Below are 22,162 nucleotides of genomic sequence, written 5' to 3'. Positions count from 1 at the left end.
TCTGAGGGTTCCACAGGGCAGAGGATAAACGGATGGAGAGCCAACCCAACCCACCCCCACACCCCCCACACCCCCTCCACTCCCGGCATCTGACACCTCTATCCTCCAATCCTCTGGCAGAAGATCGAGTTTTATATCAATGGCAAAGTAACTGGAATCAGTGTACATGATAAGACTGCATCCCAACCATTATTTCTACCTGACTTCTGAGGAATGGACAAAAAAATATACACACACACACACACACACACACACACACACACACACACACCTGAGACAGAAACAAACTGCTCTGCTTTTATCTTTTTCTATTCCTCCTCACAAGTCAGCCGTTCCCAGTCTATGAAAGGCAATCACGTCCCCTGAATTGCTTTGGTTTGGATTTAGGGATCAAACCCAGGTCTACCTACATGCCAGGCAAGTGGTCAACCACTCTTCTCCACCCTGGCTCCACGTGCCTAGGTACAACACGTATTCCCTGAGCCCTGTTACAGTTCTTTGACCGAGCGGATCTGTAGGTAGCTCAGGAACAGGCTTCTAACCCCAGCTGATTCCATGTAAGCTGCCCTCAGAATACATTTTAAGACATGGCCTTAGCCGGGTGGTGGTGGCGCACGCCTTTAATCCCAGCACTCGGGAGGCAGAGGCAGGTGGATCTTTGTGAGTTCGAGGCCAGCCTGGTCTACAAGAGCTAGTTCCAGGGCAGGCTCCAAAGCTACAGCGAAACCCTGTCTCAAAAAACAAAAAACAAAACAAAACAAAAAAACAAACAAAAATAAGACATGGCCTTACACCCTGGATTCCTCACATGCCTTGGTTATAAATGAGGCTTTTTTTGTTGGTGGTGGTGGCGGCTTTTTGTTGTTGTTTGGTGGGGCTAGGCATTGAGACAGGGTTTCTCCATGTCGAGACAGCCCTGGCTATCCTGGAACTCACTCTGTAGACTAGGCTGGCCTGGAACTCAGAGATCTGCTTGCCTCTGCCTCCCAAACGCTGGGATACAAATAAATTTTTTAAAGCTAAATTTTCTGAAAATCCCTTTCAGGCCAGAGAGGTGACTTGGCAGTTAAGCAATCTTGTTGCTCTATCACGAGGACTGGAGTTCAGATCCCAGCACCCACATCGAGTGACTCATAAATGCTTCTAACTCTAAGGGATCTGACTTCCTCCTTCTGACCCCCAAGGATACTGCACATGCATGTCTGTGTCCACACACAAATCGTGAAAATTAACCCGACATGTGCATGTTTATGCATGCACACACACAAATAATAATATATCTTAGATAAAATAAAATTTTAGAAGTTTGGGGTTTAAAACCACCTCTTACAAACTCTGTGCCAGATTACCAGATAAGGCATAGTTCTATAATAAGGCTAAAAATCATTCTGAATGTTTTACATACTTTAGTCTCTCAAAGTGGTGCAGAATTCTAGTTGCACGGGTTGTGCTCTTTTGCAAAGTACACAAACTATAGATAACATTTCATTTCACATGAGACTGTAAATCTCTCATTTATAATAATCGTGCACTTACCAAGAAATGCGGAGAAGTTTATCATAAACCCGAAGACACTGCTCTCTGGAGGTGTGGTTCCCGTGTCACTGAGAAGGAACAAAATAAAATATCTGAATTATTTCTAAAGGAACTTCAATTCGAACCCCTGGACAGATAACTGGTCTGTTCTATATTGGTCTTCCTAGGTGTTCACTGAATTCCAAAGATATCACTTGAAGTTGTTCTAAGGTATTTTCGTTTGAGCTCTAAAGAAACCTAAAATTAGTTTTCCACCAAAAAAGATGGCATTTAGGGCTAGGGAGATGGATCTGTCAATAAAGTGTTTGTGGCAGGAGCGTGAGGCCTTGAGTTTAATCCCCAGCGTCCACGTGATACGTCTGGGTATGGTACCTCAATTTGTAATTCTGAGGGACTCGCTGGCTGCCAAGACAGCCCGGATGAATCGGTGAGCAATCTTGTCTTGAGAGGGAGAGCAATTGAGTTTGTGAGTTTGGCCTCCAGAAGTATGTGCATGCACACACGCACACACACACACACACACACACACACACACACACACTCATACTGCACCTGCACATTCACATGTACTCACACATACATGGCCCTCAAAGGGAGTAGCACTAGGTGTAGGGCTTGTTGGAGTGGTGTGGTCTTTTTGGAGGAAGTGTATCACTGGGGAAGTGGGCTTTGAGGTTTCATATATGCTCAAGCTGCGCCCATTGAGATGATCACTTCCTGTTGCCTGGAAGCCAAGATGTAGGACACTCAGCTATCTCTCCAGCACCATGATGGACTGAATCTCTGAACTGTAAATGAGCCAACACAATTAAATGTGTTCCTTTATAAGAGTTTCCCTGGTCTTAGTGTCTCTTCACAGCAATAGAAACCCTAAGACACACGGATAAAAGCTAGAAGGTGTTTAAAATAAATGGCAAGACTGTCTCTCAAACCACCCCACCTCGTAAGCTCAATTGAGTGAGACTGTTTTGGAAATAAAAATAACTGAAAAATATGCTTGAAAATTCCATGGCTGAGATATTAAAGGCACACAAATCCACCGCGTTATAATGACTAGATTTACGCACAATGACAAAGAACCGAGTCATATCATTGATCACTGCTGAGCACTCTATGTAAGCCCACAGGAAGGAAACCTCATTCGCAGCTGTCCTCAGCGACAAGCAGCCCATAGGCCATGGGTCGACTACGCCTGTTAGAGTATTAAAGTATGCTCATTTGAACAATTGTCTTAACAAAATGAGGTTCCTAGTAATAAAAGAAAGTCTTGCTGGGTGGTGCTGGTGCACGCCTTTAATCCCAGCACTCAAAAGGCAGAGACAGTTGGATCTCTGTGAGTTTGAGGTCAGCCTGGTCTATAGAGTGAGTTCCAGGCCAGCTAGGGCTGTTATACAGAGAAACCCTGTTTCGGGAGGGGAAAAAAGAAAGTCTTGGGTGCAGTCTATCAGTTACGTAGGTGACTCAGAAAGCGGTTGTCAGGAGCTGGGAGCATGGCTCAGTGTCAAAAGCCTAGCTCACACAGGCACCCAGTTCCATCAGAAGAAGCGTTGGGCATGTTCTATTTTCTTTTCATTGGTGCCAGGTTAAAAACTGTCAGGCTGCTCACAAGCACCCTTTCCAGCTTAAAAATGATGATGGAGGTGCTCCCAACATGTAACGGCTTGCACGGGCTCAGGATGCTTCCTCTTCCAAAACCAGCTCTGAAATGTATATGCTGAAAACCCATCACGTTGAACAGACACACTTCCAAGCAGGCCGACAATTCTACAAGCAGCAAGCAGGTAAAGTCCGACACTTAACTCTTAAAGGGTGCAAGGAGGCTAAGAGCGGCTGGGAACGAACACCCGACTCCCAGGTGTTTCCATCTTGGCGTCAGAGCCTGATTAGGGCAGAACATCCCCCAGTTCCCTAGCTTCCTGCACTCGAGGAGGGCTGGAGGGGACTATCCACGTGCAGGCGGCCCTGTTGAGCCAAAGGTTGAGCGGACCAGGGGTAAGGGACGAGAGCCAGGAACACAATAATGGCCAAGACAGCCTGAGCCCTCGGGCAGCACATCTGCAGATGATTAAGTCTGAGAAGGACATCAGGCCTTCCTGTCTCCACCTTAGGGTGTAAAAAAAGAAACAAAAACCAGTGAGGCACCTCACAGTGCTTGGCACCCATTTGCCACCTTAGGCGTGCTAGGGACAGGGGCTAGCGTAGACGTGAGAGTGTTTTGGAAGGGAAGGAACGAACATAACGGGTCGCTATTCAAGACAAGTATGTGGCTTTATGAGGGGTAAAAAACGTTCGAAAGGTCGTGAGAAAACAACTAGATGGGGCACTTGTCTACTGATGGCAGACCAAGACACATGTCATAAGCCTGGAGGTAGAGTCCGTAGGGCATCTGACATGGGATCTGGAAGTTCAGGTTTTCAGAATGTTGCTTTCTTCTTGTTTATCTGTTTCTAACCATAGAGGCACGATGCGGCTCACTGCCGGAGTGTATGAGTCATGTGAGAAAAGATTTCGGTTAAAAATAGGAAAATAAATAAATAAATAATAAATTAATTAAAAAATGAATAAATAAAAAATAAAACACATAAATAAATGAATGAATAAACGAATAAATGGACAAACAAACAAATCCCTGCAAGCAGAATATAAAGCACCCTGTAAATAACATATTTATTTACATATATGTTTACTGAATGAGTGACTCTCACCCTCCAACCCTGAAAAGGCTAGCCAAGACTTGGTGGACACACACCTATAATCCTAACACTTGGGCAGTTCAGGCAAACTATGAATTCAAGGCCAGCTTGGGCTACATAGCAAGACCCTGAAAAAAAAGACCTAATTTAAATCACTTATTGAATATTAATTATGCATCTGACACGGTTTTATATTTACTGTATTGCTTGCATTTGCACTATCAGGAGCCTTGCTGAACGTTTCTGGGGAATGTCTACTATAAATTCCATTTTATTCAGGGAGATTGGGTATTTGAGAGGTTTTACAACTTGTTCAAGTTACAGAGAGATCTGTACCTAATGTCCAGCAACCTGATTCCCTGGCAGTCAAACAAAGCTGTCAGAATGACTGGGGGGAGCGACCACCGACGTGTTGACAAACGTTTACTAGACAGCCCTAGAAGATGCTTGGTTGGCTAGCATCTGCCAAGTCCTTACATGGGAAACAAAGGTTACCGAAATCCAAGACCCTGAACCTGGAGTTGGGAAGAGAATTACACAGATGGCTCTCAGGAGTCATGGCTGCTGGCCCCAGCACGTCATAGGGATGATCACCATGGACGTGAGAAGGGACCACTATGCCTTTGCTGTAGACCAGGAAGGGATTACGTAGGTGAGAACTCTAGGCTCCTCAAATAACGGAATCGAATTGTAAAGTCTCTTTGACAAGCAACGCCGTGCTATGTCTAATTTTTCTCCACAGTTCTGGATGCACAATAACTATCATCAATGTGTTATTTCACACCCAGGAGGCTCACAGTCGGCTACTTTTTGCCACCATAAGCAGCTGTCAACACAACTATTTAAAAAAAGAAAACTTTGCTATGACTCTTTAAAAATAGTATTATACTTTATTCAGTGGTCAATAAAACATACTAAAAACCATCAGAATTCATCAACAAGAAGTAGGTACAGTTGCTCACTCTGTATTATTCCCAGACTATGAGAGGATGAGGCAAGAGGATCACCTCAAGATCAAGGCCAACCTAGGCTCACATCGTGAAACTCTGTCTCAAGAAAAAAACCAAACCATTTGAGTCATAGTTTCCTACATCTATCAGATAAGAATAGTCAGATTTGGGGTTTTCTACTCATAGATAAAACAGTACCTAATTGTATGAGCCAATTTTTTTCTCAAGAACATTTCGTGAAAAGCTTCTAAGCAGCAAATAAAATCTGGCCATATCTACAAACTTTATGGAAGAGTATTATTGGGAAGCGGGCGGGGGAGGGGAGGAGAAGACAACAGAAGATGATATTCTATGTGGAAGGGGTAAGGGACATGCAAGATGAAGACAGAGGAATGAGGGATGGAGAGGTCTTGTAAGAAAGAGATAAACAGCTGGGAGGTGACGCACACCTTTAAGCCCAGCACTCCGGAGGCAGAGGCAGGAGGATCTCTGTGAGTCTGAGGTCAGCCTGTTTTACAGAGTGAGTTCCAGGACAGACTCCAAAACTACAAAGAGAAACCTTATCTCTGAAAAGAAAAGATAAACAAAAACAAGCACAGTAGTATACATATTCCATAACTCAACTTGTCATTTTTTGTGCTAACTTAAAATTTAATAAATAATAATAGTAAGTAATAAATAATAACATTATACATTATCATTGGTAAAAGTAAATGAGTTCTTATTAGCAATGAAAAATGTCTTTATGCTGGGTGTAGTAGTACAAGATTTTAATCCCAGAACTCAGGAGGCAGAGGCAAGCAGAGTTCTGTGAGTTCAAGGCCAGCCTAGTTCATATATTGAGTACCAGGCCAACCAGGGCTACATAGTGATGCCCTGTTTAAAAAGAAAAGAGAAGAGGAGAGGAGGGGAGGGGAAGGTAGGGGAGGGAAGGAGAGGGGAGGGGAAGAGAAAAGGAAAGAGAACTCTTCATAAATCTGTCAAGTCTCTGATATTACATATCACATGATAAGTAAACATTGAGCAATCCCTTCCATCAGATGTGGAAATGCAATAAATGTATTAACAACAAGGGACAGCCAAGAGGCTTTGTGGGTGAGCCTTTTTTTTAATTTTCTTTGTAAGCGCAAACTAAATGATGCCATTACACAAGCTCAGAGGTCGAGCAGTTGGGCATTCATATCTGTATCTTTATCTATATCTATTGAACCCATGGATTCAACCAAGAAAAAAATCCCAAACATATTTCAAATTGCACGTGTGCCATATATATGCCCTTGTCATTATCCCCTAAACAATACTGGGCAGCAGCTACTTTCATAGTATTTACTTTGTATTAGATGTCCTAAGTAATCCAGGGATGGCGACGTTGGCAGGAGGCTGTGCAGGTTTATACGCAACCCGACGCTGTTCTACATAAGGCATTTGAGCATCCATCGACTTCAGCATCCTCAGGAATTTTGTATTCCCGGGGTGTCCAGGAACCAGCCCTTCACAGACACTAAGGGATGTATTTCATTGATAGAGGTATACCTGGGTGTTTGATTCAAGAAACTGGAGAAAGCGAGGGGTCAAACCGGTCGTTTTCCAATCTAGCTGAACTTAATCCATCCTGCTCCCAGTATGTCACATGGCTTCCCAGCATGCTTGGCCCTGCCCCAGTCCCATGCCCCACCTCCCTGGCCTCCTCGTTAAGGAGGAATTTACAGCAACAATCGGGAATAACTTTTCTTCTGCCTGTGGCTTAGAAGTTGTTGAAGCCATCATAAAGGCAGTAATTTCAAAGCAAGCTGTACCTGGCAAGCCAACTGTGACCACATTTCCTGTGTTTACATTTATATAAATTAAGCCAAGTTTGGAAAATTCCAAGGGATCTGAGGAACATACTCCAAACTAAATTTATGCTCAGGCAGTGAATAATCACTTAAAGTTAAAACAATATAATGAAATGCTTGATGGTGTGTGACGCCCCCAAGCATGGACAAACAATGTTCTTTATCTCTCAATGCATGTGATTCCCACTCCCAAGGTGATAGTTTAACCCGGGGCTGGAGACGTTGAGCGGATGTAACATTATTTGTGTCTTCAGACAGAGGATTATTAGTCTAATGCCAGGTTCAGCGAGAGAGGGGGAGAGAGAGAGAGAGAGAGAGAGAGAGAGAGAGAGAGACCCCCGTCTTGGTGGGATGAGGCCTCTGGTGGAATGTACCCTCATTTGATGCAGAATGATCAAATGGGGTGAATGTGAATCCCAAGATGAAGGTTACCCATCATTCATTCACTTGTATACATGCCACATACAATAAATAAATATAGAATTAAAGGCATTGGAGTGGCTAAGTACGACAGCATGTGTCTGTAAATTCCAGCATTTAGGAGCCTAAAGCAGCAGGCCCTGGAAGGAGTCTGAGGCCAACTAGGGGGACTTAGCAAGAATTCTGTCTCTGAGTTGGGTTAATGGTAGTACATGTCTTTAATCCCAGTACTCGGGGTTTGAGGTCAGCCTGGGGGACTTAAGAAGTCTGTTTCCCTCCAAAAAAGGAAAAAAAAAATTCGCTTAGTCCAGGACTGGGTCACTGTTAACTTCCAAACCTAAACTCTCAATCTCAATTTGTAGCCAAGCAGTGGTGGTGCACGCCTTTAATCCCAGCACTCGGGAGGCAGAGGCAGGCGGATCTCTGTGAGTCTGAGGCCAGACTGGTCTACAAGAGAGCTAGTTCCAGGACAGGCTCCAAAGCTACAGAGAAACCCTGTCTCAAAAAACCAAAAATAAACCGGGCAGTGGTGGCGCACGCCTTTAATCCCAGCACGAGACCAGCCTGGTCTACAAGAGCTACTTCCAAAACAAAACAAAACAAAACAAACAAACAAAGTTACCAGACGCTATGCTCCCACGGCAATAGGAACACGCTTATGGAAAGGCAACGCGGGCCATCACGGTAGAGCTCCTAATTGTGTCCATTAACTTTAGATGTTTGGCCTGGCTTCCCACTCATGTGGCGGTGGGCAAATTTTTAAAGAAAGTTTTCCTTTTTTTTTTGGTAGCAATACTGTCTTAGGTAGGTTTCCTACTGTTGTGGCGAGACACCATGATCACGGCATCTCATCTCATATCATTGGGGTGGCTCATCTACAGTTTCAGTGGTTCAGTCTGTCATTACCGTGGCAAGGCACGTGGCGACGGGCAAGCAGACCTGCTGCTGGAGCCGAGTACCGACTCTTGCAGGCCACAGGAAGTCGACTGAAAGTCATCCGGATGCAGTTTGACTGAAAGAGACCTCAATGTTGGCCCCGCCCCACAGTTACGCATTTCCTCCAACAAGGCCACACCCCTAAGAGTACCACTCCCTTTCTGGCCCTTTTTCTTTCAAAACACTGCTTCATCTTGGATCTTTTGTTTGGAGACACGGTCTCATTCTGTAGCCCCAGCTCAGCTGCGTCTCACTAGGTAGCCCAGGCTGGCCTTGAACTCACCTCCCTTTGCCTCTCAAGTGCTGAGGTTATAAGCGTGAGCCACCCCAGTTTGATGGTTTTTTTTAAAGACAGTCTCTTCCTCTGTAGTCCTGACCAGCCTCAGAGTCACAGAGATCCACCTGCCTCTGCCTCCCTAATATACCACCATAGCCAACTGTGATTTTCCTTTTGAAATTAAAGTCCTAACCAGAGTTTTCTTCTCATTTACTATGTAACTCTGGTTCTCTCTTTACAATGCCTTAATTCTATAGCTAGCTGGGGTTTCTGCAACTGTTCATTGAGCAGAAATTATGGTCGTGAAGGACTGCAAGCATAGATGCTCAAAGACCACGTATGCTGTCTCACCAAACCACACTCCCACAGAAACTAAGGTGGGCCGGCTTACAAGAGGCCAGGCCAAGGCCACTAGAGTGCATAGAAGAGGAAAGAGAAACTCCAAATTAGGCCTGGTTGCTTGGGCTTGGGAGTGTGGGCGTGGCCTAATCCTAGGAGATAAGTTTTCGTTTGTTCCTGGTTTTGATAGCCTTGCATAAGCTAGTTTATAATGCACACAAAAGTAGTTTTATATACTCCAACTTTATGCGTGCAGTGGGTCTGATTCTGTGTTTCTAATTTAACCATGGGATAGAGAGCCTAATTATTGGTTTAAAATGTTGAAAACATATAAAAATATACCAGGAAGATTCTTACAATGTCCTGGTGAACTCAGCAGCCCTCTGCCACAAACACTTTTATTAGTCTGAGGAACTGGTGATGATCCAGGACCTGGTCCATGCTGAGCATGTGTTTTTGGTTTTATCTTGGTTTGGTTATTTTTTGTTGTTGTTTGTGGGATTTTTTTTTTTTTTGGAGACAGAGTCTTAGTCTGTTATTCTGTCCATCCTGCAGCTTGCTGCGTAGACCAGGCTGGTCTTGAGCTCAAGGAGATCTGACTGCTTCTGCCTCCTGAGTGCTGAGGATTAAACACGTGCACCACCACACCTAGCTAAGCCTGTGCTTCCATCGTTGAGTTTAGCCCCTAGTTCTTCGGTCGACACTAAAAGCCTTCTTTATCTCAGGCTGTCCTTGAGACTGTGGCAACGTCCTCAAATCCTGCCCCTGCTGGGTGCTGAGATTAAGGTGTGCACTAACAAACCCAGTTTCCTAGTAATCTTCGTGCAAGCTGATACAAGTGCGTTTGGCTTTCTCCTCTCTTGTTTCTAACTGCAGATAGCAAGTTTTGCTTTTTCTCCAGGTAAGAATGTATCTTGGACATTTACCCATCAGAATGCAGTGATTCAAAGATAAGATACCCCGCAGGGGCTCTAGCTCGAAGCCCTTTATTCTTTGGTGAATCGATTTACCTAGCAAGCCCTTTGTTATGGCTATTTTAATAGTTTCCAAGCTTACTGAAAATGACGTTGTAACTCAGTGGGCGAGACCTTGTCACACACAGAAAATAACTAAATGAGTAACTAGAAACACCGAGCAACCTGACCGATAGGCATTTCTTTCACACAGACAAGCAAACCTGCAGGATACTTTTCCTGAAAAAAGGGCAGCTGCTACATCACAGGATGTATTCATCCTTTCTGCAAAAATCTTCACTAAAGTCCCTCCATAAAATTGAACATCAAGGGCTGGAAAGAAGACTCAATGGTTAAGAACACTGCCTGCTCTTCCCAAAGACCCAGGTTTGATTCTCAACACCCACTCGGAGACCGGGTCTGTCACTCCAGTCCCAGGGGATCCAACACTTTCTCTAGCCTCCTGGGGCATCAGGCATGCACATGGCGCACAGACATACATGTAGGCAAAACACCCACCAATAACAATAATAAATTTTAAATTTTAAAATCAATTTACATTCCCAGGAACAATGTATGAAGGGTCTGTTTTCTCCCCAAACCTCACCAATAGTGCTAGCAAATGGAAAATGGAGGGCATTGTCTTCATTTTTTATTATTTATTTTACTTATGTATGAATTTCAGTTTCTTTCCATGTCTCAGAGCCATCTGAACACTTATGCCACGTGGTAAAGAATAATGGTGCTGCTCACTGGGCCTGGTGATCCACACCCACTATCCAAGCACTTGAGAGGTGGAGGCAGGAAGGTCAATACATAGTTCAAGGTAATCCTTGGTTTCAGATCAAGTTTGAGGCCAGCCCGGACTACTTAAGACTTCATTTCAAAAGACAAACAAAACCAAAAAAAGGTCGTCAACAGGGTCACAAAGAGAAGTTATCTGATAAGAAGGAAGCTGACTTTAAAACCGTCCTGGCAAGTGGTTTCCCTCTCATTTCATAAGTGCACTAAAAATACCAGACTACACAATGGCCAAACGGCGCAGGGAGAAAGGGTGCATCGCCAACCAAACACCCAATTGGCCGGTCTTGTCTTATAGGGATCTGCCATGACCTGGAGTAAACAGGCTGGGGAGGGGGGCATTTTTCTATTCATGCATGTATTTACGTGGAGCTGGAAATCAAGTCCAGGGCCTTGAAGATGTGAGGCCTACACGGGGCTCCTCCCACTTTCAGAACTCTCCTGGATCTTACATTCCTGATTTGTTAGAAGGCAATGAGTACTGGGGTGAATAAAAGATGGGAATAATGCTTGTGGTTGTCCCCTGGTGCCTTCAGGCAGTTGGACTATAGCTGTGGTTGCCCTGGGAGACCCACGGGCCAGCGATAGCAAGTGAACCACACAATTGAAATGGGTGTGTTACAACCACATGGCCTCCAAGGTGGGCCAGTGGGCAAGACCGCTTGCTGCCAGGTCTGATGGCCAGAGTTTGATCCCGGGGAAACCACACAGCATCAGCCGAAAACGGACTCCAACAAATCGTCCTGTGATGGCTACTTGTACGCCAAGGGCCTCATGCATGCACACACATCCACGTGCACACATAGACCGGTTATAGAGGTCCAAGGGTAGTAAGAGGCAATTTTAAATCTTCAGCTACTCTTCCAGGTTTTATTAGGACAGGTTTTGTTAAGATGATGTTTGAAGAAAGAGTCGAGAAGTTCTGTAGATCTCTAGACAGCCGTGGCCATGACACGCAGAGGCGTGCGTGTATCTACAGCGTGGGAAGAACTGCAGATATGCACTGGCCGTGCATCGCAAGGTTCAGGCTAGAGCAACAACAAACCAGGAAGGAGCCGGACTCAGGAGCAGTCGATTCTTGTCCCAGCTACTTGGGTGACTGGGTCAGGAGGGGGGGAGACAGCAGCATGGGCTACAGAGGGATGCCCAGGTCATGAAGGAAAGGAAGAGGAGACGTGGTTGGAAGTGGTTGCTCAGGCCTCTAATCTCAGTACTGGGAAGCTAAGACAGGAGGATTGCCGCGAGTATGAAGCTAGTCTAGGCGATATAGCAAGACCCTGCCTCACAAAAATGAAACAAAAGAAAAAAGAAAACAGAAATCAAGACAGACATAGAAAGGAAAGGCAGTGTGATTAGAGGAGATACAGAGATATGGAGAGGAGAGGAGAGGAGAGGAGAGGGGAGGGGAGGGGAGGGGAGGGGAGGGGAGGGGAGGAGGGGAGAGGGAAGGGGAGGAGAGAGGAGAGAGGAAGATCTGCCGAGATAACTGGTAAATACAGAGGCAGAGAGGTTTTTGTTTGTTTAGAAAAGGTCTCTCTTTGTAGCCCTGGCTGTCCTGGAACTCACTATGTACACACCAGGCTGGCCTCAGAGATTGGCCTGTGGAGGTTTTTGTTGTTTTTTTTTTTAACTTTATTTTTCTTCTTCTTGCTTTTCTTAGTACTGGGGACTAAGGCCAGAGTCTTGTGCATGCTAGGCAGTCCACACTCCGATTTATTTCCAGTGCCCACATGCTACATGATGTCTAGCTCTTACCTGCATCACCCCTATGTCAAAGGCTCAGTGTTCCCACTGCTATAAAGGAAGAAGACAGTTACCCAAATCCGCAGGCACACTTGGACAATCTTAGGTTTGTTTTGGCTTGTAGTCCCTAGCAATAAGGGGTCTGTCTTGTGACTCTGTGACCCCTAACTCGGCACTCCTTAAGGCTTTGCTTGCTAGTTTGTTAACCTCTTCCTCGGAGTGTCTGTGATTTCAGCATCTCACCTTATCTGGCTGATTTACCCACTCTGATCTTCTCCCATTTGAGGTTCACAGTAGGGGAACATCAATCCTAACTACACTGAGGCAATGATTCCAGCCTTGCCTCTGACAGCCATATCATATGTTAGCTAGGAATGAAGTTCAGATCTAGGAAAAACATAGCTAGGATTTTCCCAGAAGGGATGGCAGCTCATTTATACACACATCAAAGGGAGTGTGTATCTTCATTCAGAAATGAGAGGAAGGAGACCGGTACCTGGGATGGACATGGGCCATGAGTATCACGCCAAGGTTTTTTCAGGGACACAGCACCCGTTATTAAAGTTCCTCCAAAGGCAAAGCCACCACTGTCGCTAAATACATGGCCATGAAAGAGGACCAAGCTATTGTCCCTGCTGTGGATAAAGTGGCCCTCAGGAAAGAGGGAGACAAAATAGAAAACATTGAGTAGTAACACAAATGTCACAGTTTTTTTGTTTTTTGTTTTTTGTTTTTTTTTTTTTTTTTGATAACTTCAGGCCTCTGACTTTGGAGGTTCCAGGTCCACGGGAGTCTGAGGCAGGCCCCATCCTAAATTTGACGCCCCAGGATCTGACAGTAACTCTGTGTTGCTGTTGACCGAGGGTGACCAGGTCATGAATTCTGTTTCTGACCAGGATGTTGAATTCTGTTTCTGTCGTTTGGTAGCTTTCATACCAATGGCTCATCAATGTCCCTTCATCCATTTTCTTTCACGGAAAATAAACTTAGACATTCACTTCAAGAGCTGTTGAGAAGGGGGGTGGGGGTGAGGCTCATGCCTTTAATCCCAACTTGAGGGAAACTGAGGTTGGTGGCTCTCTTGTGAGTTCAAGGCCAGCCTAGAGTTCAAGCCAGCCAGGGCTACCTAGTGAGGTTGATCAGGCTCAGAGAGTGGAGGAGGGAGGGGAGGGACCAGGAGTTTTTGGAAAGTGAAGGAGAAAGAGGTGAGCAACTTGGCATATGCCTGGGCCTACTTATAATAAACCGAGTTGATTCGGAACTATCCTTGCTTCGATGTCACAGATGAAGGCTCTTCCCAAGATTTTATCCCATACCCCAGGTACCTTCTGATGGTCCTCGGGATGCGGCTGCTCTGTGCAATGTTCCTCAGAAAGGCAGAGCCCAGCTCGTGCTCCCTGTCTCTCTACACAGGCCGGGGAGGTGGGAGGGGGTGTCAGAGACTACCTTTCATTGTCACACCTTGCCCCTACCTCAAGAAGACACCGCTATGCCTGGCCTGGACAGCTTCCCTCCCTCTCAGCCTCGCTGTCTTATGGACTCTCTCCCCTGGTCCCTGACGCCCCACTTGCTCCTCACCTGATGTAGGGGAGAAAAGGACTGACGTGCCCGAAGAGCACCGCGATCACGTAGGAGATGATGAAGGCTGCGGACGACCATACCACCAGGAGGAAGGGGACGAAGGCCATTCCCCTGAGGAAGCACTGCATCGCGGTGAGAGGGCGCTGCGCTCGTCGGGCCAAGAAGCCGGCTTGCTGCGGGCTGCCTGGAGGCGGTGGCCACGACACACAGACAGCTAACGTGCGGCGGGACGGGGGCTCCGGGACAGCCGGGGCAGGCCCAGCCCCGGAGGGAGGGAAGCGCTCAGAGGCGAGAGGGCGGACCGGCAACCGGGTGGGTGGGGCGCGGGCGGTCCAGGTTTGTTGCGAAACCAGTGAAGTCACAAAGCGGCCGTCTGGTCCCCGCCGAGCTGGGGCGCGCGGCCACCTCCCCGCCCACGCCGGGTCACGCCGGACCGCTAGGCTTCCTTTCACTTTTGCTTGGGACCGCGTCGGGTGGGTGCAGCTGGAGACTCGGGACCCCGCGGGGCTGATCCGCTCTTGCGCAAGTCGGCAGGCTGGGCTGGATTCCCAGCTCCTCCTTCCTTCGCTTGGGATTTCCCTCGGAACCCACTGGGCTTCCTTCCAGGGTCTGGCCCCCGATGCCCACCCCATCAGGGCGCGCCGTGGCTGCAGGGGTTCAGGCAGAGGGGTTCAGTGACGCTGGCCAGGTCACTGGGCATGGTTGTGACACATGGCTGGGTGGTATGCACCCGGAAACCCAAATCATATTGTAGCCAGGCTTGGTAGTATGGGTCTGTCATCCCTGGCGGTGGCTACTACGGAGGCTAAGGCAGGAGGATCACAAGTTCAAGGCCTGAGTGGGCAGCTTATTGAGACAGTCTCTAAAGGGGTGGGGATGTAGCTCAGTTGTAGAGTGTAGACGGGGCTTCATCTCTAAGCATTGTAAAAGACCTCATGGCAAAGGCCCTCATTCAATCAAGTAACGGAGGATTGGATCCAGCACTGGCCCAGCCTGGGTTGCCCAGGTTGCTGCCCACAATTCCGTTCCCACCAAAACTACTCGGAGTATTTATTTCCTCGCAATAAGACAAGAAGACTTGATCTACCTGAGATCCACCTCAGACTCCACCAAAACCGACCCGACAGGCGTTCCTGAAGCACAGACCTGTTCTGTGCAGCCGAGTTACAGTTCAGTTTGGGGATTCTGAGCCCCACTCTTGGCCACAGACGTCCTAATATGGGTTCATCTCAGCCAGATAAACTTGTCTTGAGTGCCACACTGTGCTAGGGAGCAGCCTATGGGGTTTAACCAACACCATCAGAACTAAAAGATGATCTACCGGCCAGCAAAGCTATGCAGGACAGGATTTAAAACATGAAATTAAAAAAAAAAAAAAAAACAGAACTGGGGACCCAGAGCTCAGATGAAGGACCAGAGTGGTTTTGACAATATAATAGTTTTCAAGACATCTGGGGAAGAACACATGACCACCTGGTAGCACTGTCCCATAGCTCCAACTCCCAAAGGGAATAGTTAGCCAGACAAAAGCAAGACTGCCTTGCCAGGCCAAGAAATTAGCAAAAAATGCACCGGCTGAAAACGCCTCTGCCTTCAAGACGAAGACATTTAAATACCTGTGAGACAAAGGATGGCTTGGTTTTAGCCAGATGTGGAGCTCACAGCTGTAATCCCAACACTTGCAAGGGTAAGACAGGACAGCCAAGAGTTCAAAGCCAATCTGAGCTACACAGTGAGTTCTAGGCACACCTGGGCAACAGAGACCCCGCCTCTCTGGTATCGTCCAATTGTGAGCCATTTAAGAATCTTCGGCCTGAAACTCCTTGTACCTTCTAGAACAGCAATCCCTTGGTCACCTGGACCTGGGAGACAGCTCAATGGATAAAGGTGCTTACAGCCAAGCCTGATAGCCGGAGTTCCATCCCATGGAACCACATAATTGTAGGAAAGAATCCACGGCCTCAAACTGTTTTCCACACACCTTCCCCTCCCCCCAACTGTCATTCATGGCTTCTCTCCTGCCAACCAGTTCCCAAATAATCACTCAGAGGCTTAATATCAGTTTCAAACTGTTTAGCCTATTAGCTCAGGCTTATTATTAACTAGCTCTTTCAACTTAAATTAACCCATATCCATTATTTTATATTTTACCACAAGACTCATGGCTTGTTACCTCATATCTTGCTTCTTCAGCAGCTGCTGGCATCTCCCTGACTCCACCTTCTTTTTCCCTTTATCGTTGCTTAGATTTCCCACCTGGCTCTATGTTGCTGGCTTTGGGCCAAATCAGTTTTTTTTTTATTAACCAATGGTGATAGGACATACTCACAGCAGACAGAGGGGGGTGTCCCACATCAATTCACTGGTTTCCTGGGCTTTGGAAAACAGCTCTCATTCAGTCTTCCCCCCTCCCCATCCCCCACTTCTTTTTTCTACCTTTAGATTTAGATCAACACGTAGCTCTCCCTTAGTCAGAGGACTAATGGCCCCCAAAGAAGTTTCACCTGGTTATTTATGTTTTGTTGATTGTGAAAAACCCAGATAAATCCAGACCCCTCTAGCAGGAAGAACAGAGCCAAAAATCTAACAGGAAGAGAAGAGCTAAAAATCTAGGTTAGCCGGTTCAGTGACTATGTTCCAGGAACTAGCTGACCATAAAGTTAGATTATAATCTTGAAAATAATCTTGAGAAACGGGGAGTTACCTCCCTTGTGATTATCACTGGTATTTTTGTAATTTTCCAATGATGCCCTCCCTACCCCCTTTGGGTTGTGTTTTTTCCCCCTAAATACCCGTTCTCCCAGCTACTTGGGGTGGAACTCCTCTACCCCGCGTGGGATATGAGTCTTGGCCCCAGTGTGTTGGTTCCTGTCAATAAATCTCATGTGATTACAGCAAGGACAGTCTCTCATGAGTTCTTGGGGGGTCGTGTTATCCCAAGACTTGAGTAAGAGTCTCCCCACTTTGGGGGTCTTCCAATCGTATGATTTGCTACAAAATTCAATTTAACAATTACTATTTTTGTCATTTAAGGGTTTCTCTCTTGCTTTCTCTTTCTCTCTCTCTCTCTTGGATTGTTTTGGAGTCAAGATCTCTCTGTGTAACCTAGGCTAGCCTCAAACTCATCTTGAAATCCTGAATGCTGAGATTTCAGGTATGTACCACAACTTGTCCCGCACTACCGTCTCAGCAGCAAGAACTACGCGGCACACTTAGGATCCTTCTGCAGAAAAGTTTTAATGCATCTTGAGAGAGAGAGCATAAGCTTCCAAAGCGGAGACCCAGAATGAGGGGAACCCATCCCTTATATAGGAAACAGTCCTCGCTTCGGACGTGTCACTCTTGGATTGGTCCGCTGCCCATCAACCCAGATGATGCCTCGGGAGTAGGCAGGGACACAGCAGTGGAAAGTTACCAAGCACATGCGCATTATGGTCCCACTGTCTCTGACTCCCCAATGCTGGGATTAAAGGCGTGTGCTACAACACCTTGAACTCACAGAGATCTGTCTCTGCCTCCCAGGCATTGGGATTAAAGGTGTGTACTGCCACACCCTGAAGTCACAGAGGTCAACTACCTCTGCCCCTTAAAGTAATGGAGAATGTGGTTGCAGCCCTCCACAACAACTGGCTTGCTAGCCATTTAAAATATTGAATATAATAAGTTGTCTGACTATAGTGGCAATGGTGTGTTTGCTGGTGCTGTTGTTTTAAAGAATTCACATAAAGTTTATCACAAGGTGAAAGTGTGCATTCAAGGACAAATGCAGACTAAAGGGTCACCCCTTTTGTTAGTTACAATGGATATATTTGCATCTATATCTCTTAAATAAGATTGCTTTGCAGAAAGCTAGCATAATGATCCATTTTAACTGCCAACTTAATACTATTAGGAAATACCTAGGGCACTGACATAAGACATCATGGATGTATCTATGAAGATATTTCCATAATGGTTTAACTGAGAATGGAAAAACTGACCCTAAATATAAGTGGCACCATCCCATTGGGCCCAGAACAAATAAAAAGGAACAGAGGAAAAACTGAACACCCTCACCCATCCTCAGGGCTACAGATCAAACAGGTCTACTGCCATGATTTGCCCACTGTGGTGGACTGAGAGCCTTTGAACTGTGAGCCAACACACATGCCCTTCCTCTGCTAAGTAGCTTTGTCTTAGGTACTAAGTCATAGCACTAAGGAAAGCAAAGCATATGACCAGTGTATGAGAAGTGGCCACCAAAGGTTGATGTTACCGAGAGGCAGGAGAGAAAGGCAAGCAAATCCAAGTCGACGTCAAATGTAATTTTTTAAGGCTTGCCAACAAAAGCATGTCTTGGGTTGCAGGGAGAAAGAAGGACCAGTCGCCATAGTGTGAGAGGGAAGGGTTGATAAACTGTTACTCAAAGGCCCACAGCCAGTAGTAAGACAACTGGATTTTCTCTTTCTCTCTCCCTCCTCTCTTTACATCCACTTCTTTATATTGCATTGCATACGTGTGCATGAGAGCATGTGCTCATGCCATGGTGCACGTGTGAAGGTCAGAGAGCAATTTATAAGAGTAGTGTCTCCAGTAATACCACTTTTGGATATATATCCAAAGGATGCTCAATCGTGCCACAAGGACATGTGCTCAACTATGTTCACAGCAGCTTTGTTTATCACAGCCAGAACCTGGAAACAACCTAAATGCCCCTCGACCAAAGAATGGATAAGGAAAATGTGGTACATTTATACAATGGAGTACTACACAGCAGAAAAAAATAATGACAGTTTGAATTTTGCAGGTAACCCAGACCAGAAAGGCAATTATCACATGTACTCACCCATAGGTTGTTTTTAAACATAAAGCAAAGAAAACCAGCCTACAATCCACAATCCCAGAGAATTTAGACAACAATGTGGATACTAAGAGAGACTTACACAGATCTAATCTACATGGGAAGTAGAAAGTAGAAAAAGACAAGATCTCCTGAGTAAACTGGGAGCATGGGGACCTTGAGGGAGGATTAAAGAGGGAGGAGAGAGGCAGGGAGGGGAGCAGAGAAAAATGTAGAGCTCAATAAATATCAGTAAAAAAAATTTAAAAAAAGAGTAGGGTCTCTCCTACCATGTGGGTATTTGGGTTCTGGCGAATCATACTAGGTCATCAGGCTTGGCAGCAAACCCCTTTAGCCACCAAGTCATCTCATTGGCCCCTACCCTAGGCTTTCTCAGAATCTGTTCTCATGTCAAACATTAGTTAAGGGACCCAGGTCTGCCTCAGAAGGCTTAACTGGCTTTGGTGAAGACTTTGCTCGCCTTGTAGAATTTGGAATATGCTGGTCAGTCATTTGTCATCTGAGAAGAGAGAGGTTCGGTTGAGAAAACGTCCCCTCTAGGCTGGTAGGCTAGTCAGTGGGGTATTTTCTTGATGAATGGTGGACACAGCAGGGTCCAGCCCACAGGGGATCATGCTAGCCCCACAGGGTTCTGGGTGGTATTAAAAGAAATTTGAGCAAGTCATGTAGAGAGAGCCTGTACGCAGTGCTCCTTCAAGGTCTCTGTTTCAAGTCCTGCCTTGAGTTTCCGCCATGACTCCCCCTCCTGGATTAAGCACTCCCCACGTTGGCTTTGGTCGGAATTTTATTACAAGGGAAACCAAACAAAACAGAATGCAAACCAGGGCCACCTGGCAGACTAGATAGCCCTTCGGACGCCATGGCAGGAGTCGTGGCAAGCTGGATTCCTACATAGGTATATAATTGTACCTAACCGTGTGTGTGTGTGTGTGTGTGTGTGTGTGTGTGTGTGTGTGTGGACAGCGTATGGTGTCACACAGTCCTGAGAACACAGCTGCTGCTTTCCCTTCCCAAAGTTTGCTCTACCACAGATCTTCCCAGTCCTAGCTTTATACCACGCCCAACTCTTACTTCTGTATTTAAAACAACACAACGCACCTCAACTCTGTATATTTCAGTTATTTCCCCACAAGTAGTGCCCTGCTAAGAAGGCGAACAAACATCTCTGTGACTCTCTGTAAGCACCCTAACTCACTTGAGAGGGTGGCATCGTTTTCTTCGCCTCCATTGATGTGGGTGTGTCAGTCAAGTATTGGGCTCTGTTCCCATTGGCGCTGTAAACTTTTGATTTTTAAGTTCTGACCTATACACCCCTTTTAAAGTCAGTGATTATTTTGTTATTCTAATTTACTAGTTACCCATTCCAGTTTCTAATTTCCTTTCTCACTAACAGAATCCTTACTTATTCTGCCCATCTTCAAATGCTCTGCGTTCTCTTGGACTTGATTTTGACCTATGCATGAATAAGTAGTATTTCACAATATCTATAAAAACGCTATTTCAGGAAAGCTGTCTTATAATTTGATGAGATGACCGAAATCCAGTGGATATGTTGGAATATAAAGTTATAGATTTTAGAGAAAAAAAACTTTCACTGGTGGTTGGGGTTGAGGTGGGTATTTCCAAGTTCTTGGTCTCAGGCAAAAATAGAATAAAAGAAAGGCTCACACAGATTTGCATAAGAACCAAGATAGTTGTATTTGGAAGTAAACAATAGTACAGATTAAAAGAAATGCACTGACTGGGCATGGTTGTACATACCTTTGATCCCAGCACTCAGGAGGCAGAAGCAAGTGGATCTCTTGAGTTCGAGGTCAGCCTGGTCCACAGAGCAAGTTCCAGGCCAGCCAAGGCTACACAGAGAAACACCATCTAAAAACAAAACAAAACAAAACAACAACAAAAGCTCCCCAAGAACACACAAACAAACAAAGAGGCATGAACTGTCGGTGGCCCACATGAGCAGAGGTACTCAAGGTCCCCATGACACTTTGGGGGGGGGTCCTTTTATGGGACTCAAGACAAGAAGGAGGTGGATACCAGGCAGCATAGTTTGGGTGCTTTTCTATTCTGAATGATAGTTTATATAATATTTATTTATTTATTTTCTTGCTGAGCCTGTCCCTCCCCAGCTATTTTTAACCAAACTTATACCCGACTGTGCACAGTCATTAGACTGTAAGTGGGAAGCTCTCCCTCAAAGTTTACTAGAGGACGTAGCATTTCCTCATTTCTATGTAACCGGAATCGGTTCCAGCCTGTCCACCCCATCTGTCCTTCACATCTGGATCCACTGGGAACACACCAACAAGAAACTGTCTAGATTGTCACTAGGGCTGAGAAAGCTGTTGTCTGGGGCTGGGAGTACAGTACTTGTAGCCCGATGAAGGGAAAGGAATTAGGATTACAAGTGCATTGTTACAATGAAGGGGACACGAGGCAAAACCAAACCCCCTTCTGTGCTTGTCTGTCTCGAAGCCCTCAGCCGCATCAAAGAAGGAAAATGTGTCCCTCTCTGGCCTCAGAGCACTACTGGGCAGCCTGGATTGTCTTGTTCTAGGTTTCTAATGGAAACAAGAAACTTCTCTCTTGCCTAAACCACTTTTACTTGGGGATTTTTTTTAATTTTTACAAGTAATCCAATTAATACTTATTTCAATTGATTTAATTATTCTCTTCTTGTATCAGAACCTTAATTGATTTAAGCATTCTCTTTCTAATGTACCAAACCCAAAATATTTAATTCAACAGCTGGCCACACTTCCAAAGAACGGGGCATAAATTCACTTTTCTAGATGTCTTACAAATGCTATAGTAAGTCCATTTGTTGATTACCCCCAAATTTATTTCTTTTGAAAATCTGGATTTGTATGTGCCAAAACTGGTTTGAAAAGCCTTGTGTGTTGCTTCTACCAAATCATGACATTTTTCAAATTCAGACTCCAGTCCTTGTGTTTCTCCCATACACATTTCTAACTGGTGTCTTCAAGAGATTGTCCTGGGCCTGTAGACAGACCAGTAATTGCATCACTCAGGAGGCTGAGGCAGGAGGATTGTTGTTCAAGACATGCCTGGGCCACATAATGAATTATGGCGCCCACGTGGATTACTGAATCCACAGAAAGCCTGAGAAAGCTTGGGAAAGAATAGAGTAAAGCATGTTTTGTTGGTAGCAGCGATTTCTCAGGTCTGCTCTGCTTGCTAGAGGCAAGCAAGCACTCTCATCTAAGAGAGGCTTCCTGACTCAGCTTTAGCTGC

At 45.7% G+C, this 22,162-nt stretch overlaps 1 protein-coding gene across 2 annotated transcripts in view; it reads right to left on the bottom strand.

The window, feature by feature from the left end:
* Dram1 (DNA damage regulated autophagy modulator 1) overlaps positions 1-14,338 on the bottom strand; it is a 35,036-nt gene extending 20,698 nt beyond the window's left edge. For both annotated transcript variants that reach the window (XR_007228522.3, XM_048418386.3), the window contains exons 1-2: positions 14,062-14,338; positions 1,537-1,604 (exon numbers count right to left, since the gene is read on the bottom strand). Coding sequence is in view for 1 of the 2 variants with exons in the window: in XM_048418386.3 (XP_048274343.1) it covers positions 1,537-1,604; positions 14,062-14,192 (199 nt within the window). In the remaining variant the exon portion in view is untranslated. The remainder of the gene's footprint in view (positions 1-1,536; positions 1,605-14,061) is intronic.
* Between the last annotated feature and the right edge of the window lie 7,824 nt (positions 14,339-22,162).

The sequence above is a fragment of the Myodes glareolus genome, chromosome 26 (assembly GCF_982192425.1).
Source record: "Myodes glareolus chromosome 26, mMyoGla1.1, whole genome shotgun sequence".
NCBI lineage: Eukaryota > Metazoa > Chordata > Mammalia > Rodentia > Cricetidae > Myodes > Myodes glareolus.
This window is presented reverse-complemented; position numbering and strand designations above follow the sequence as displayed.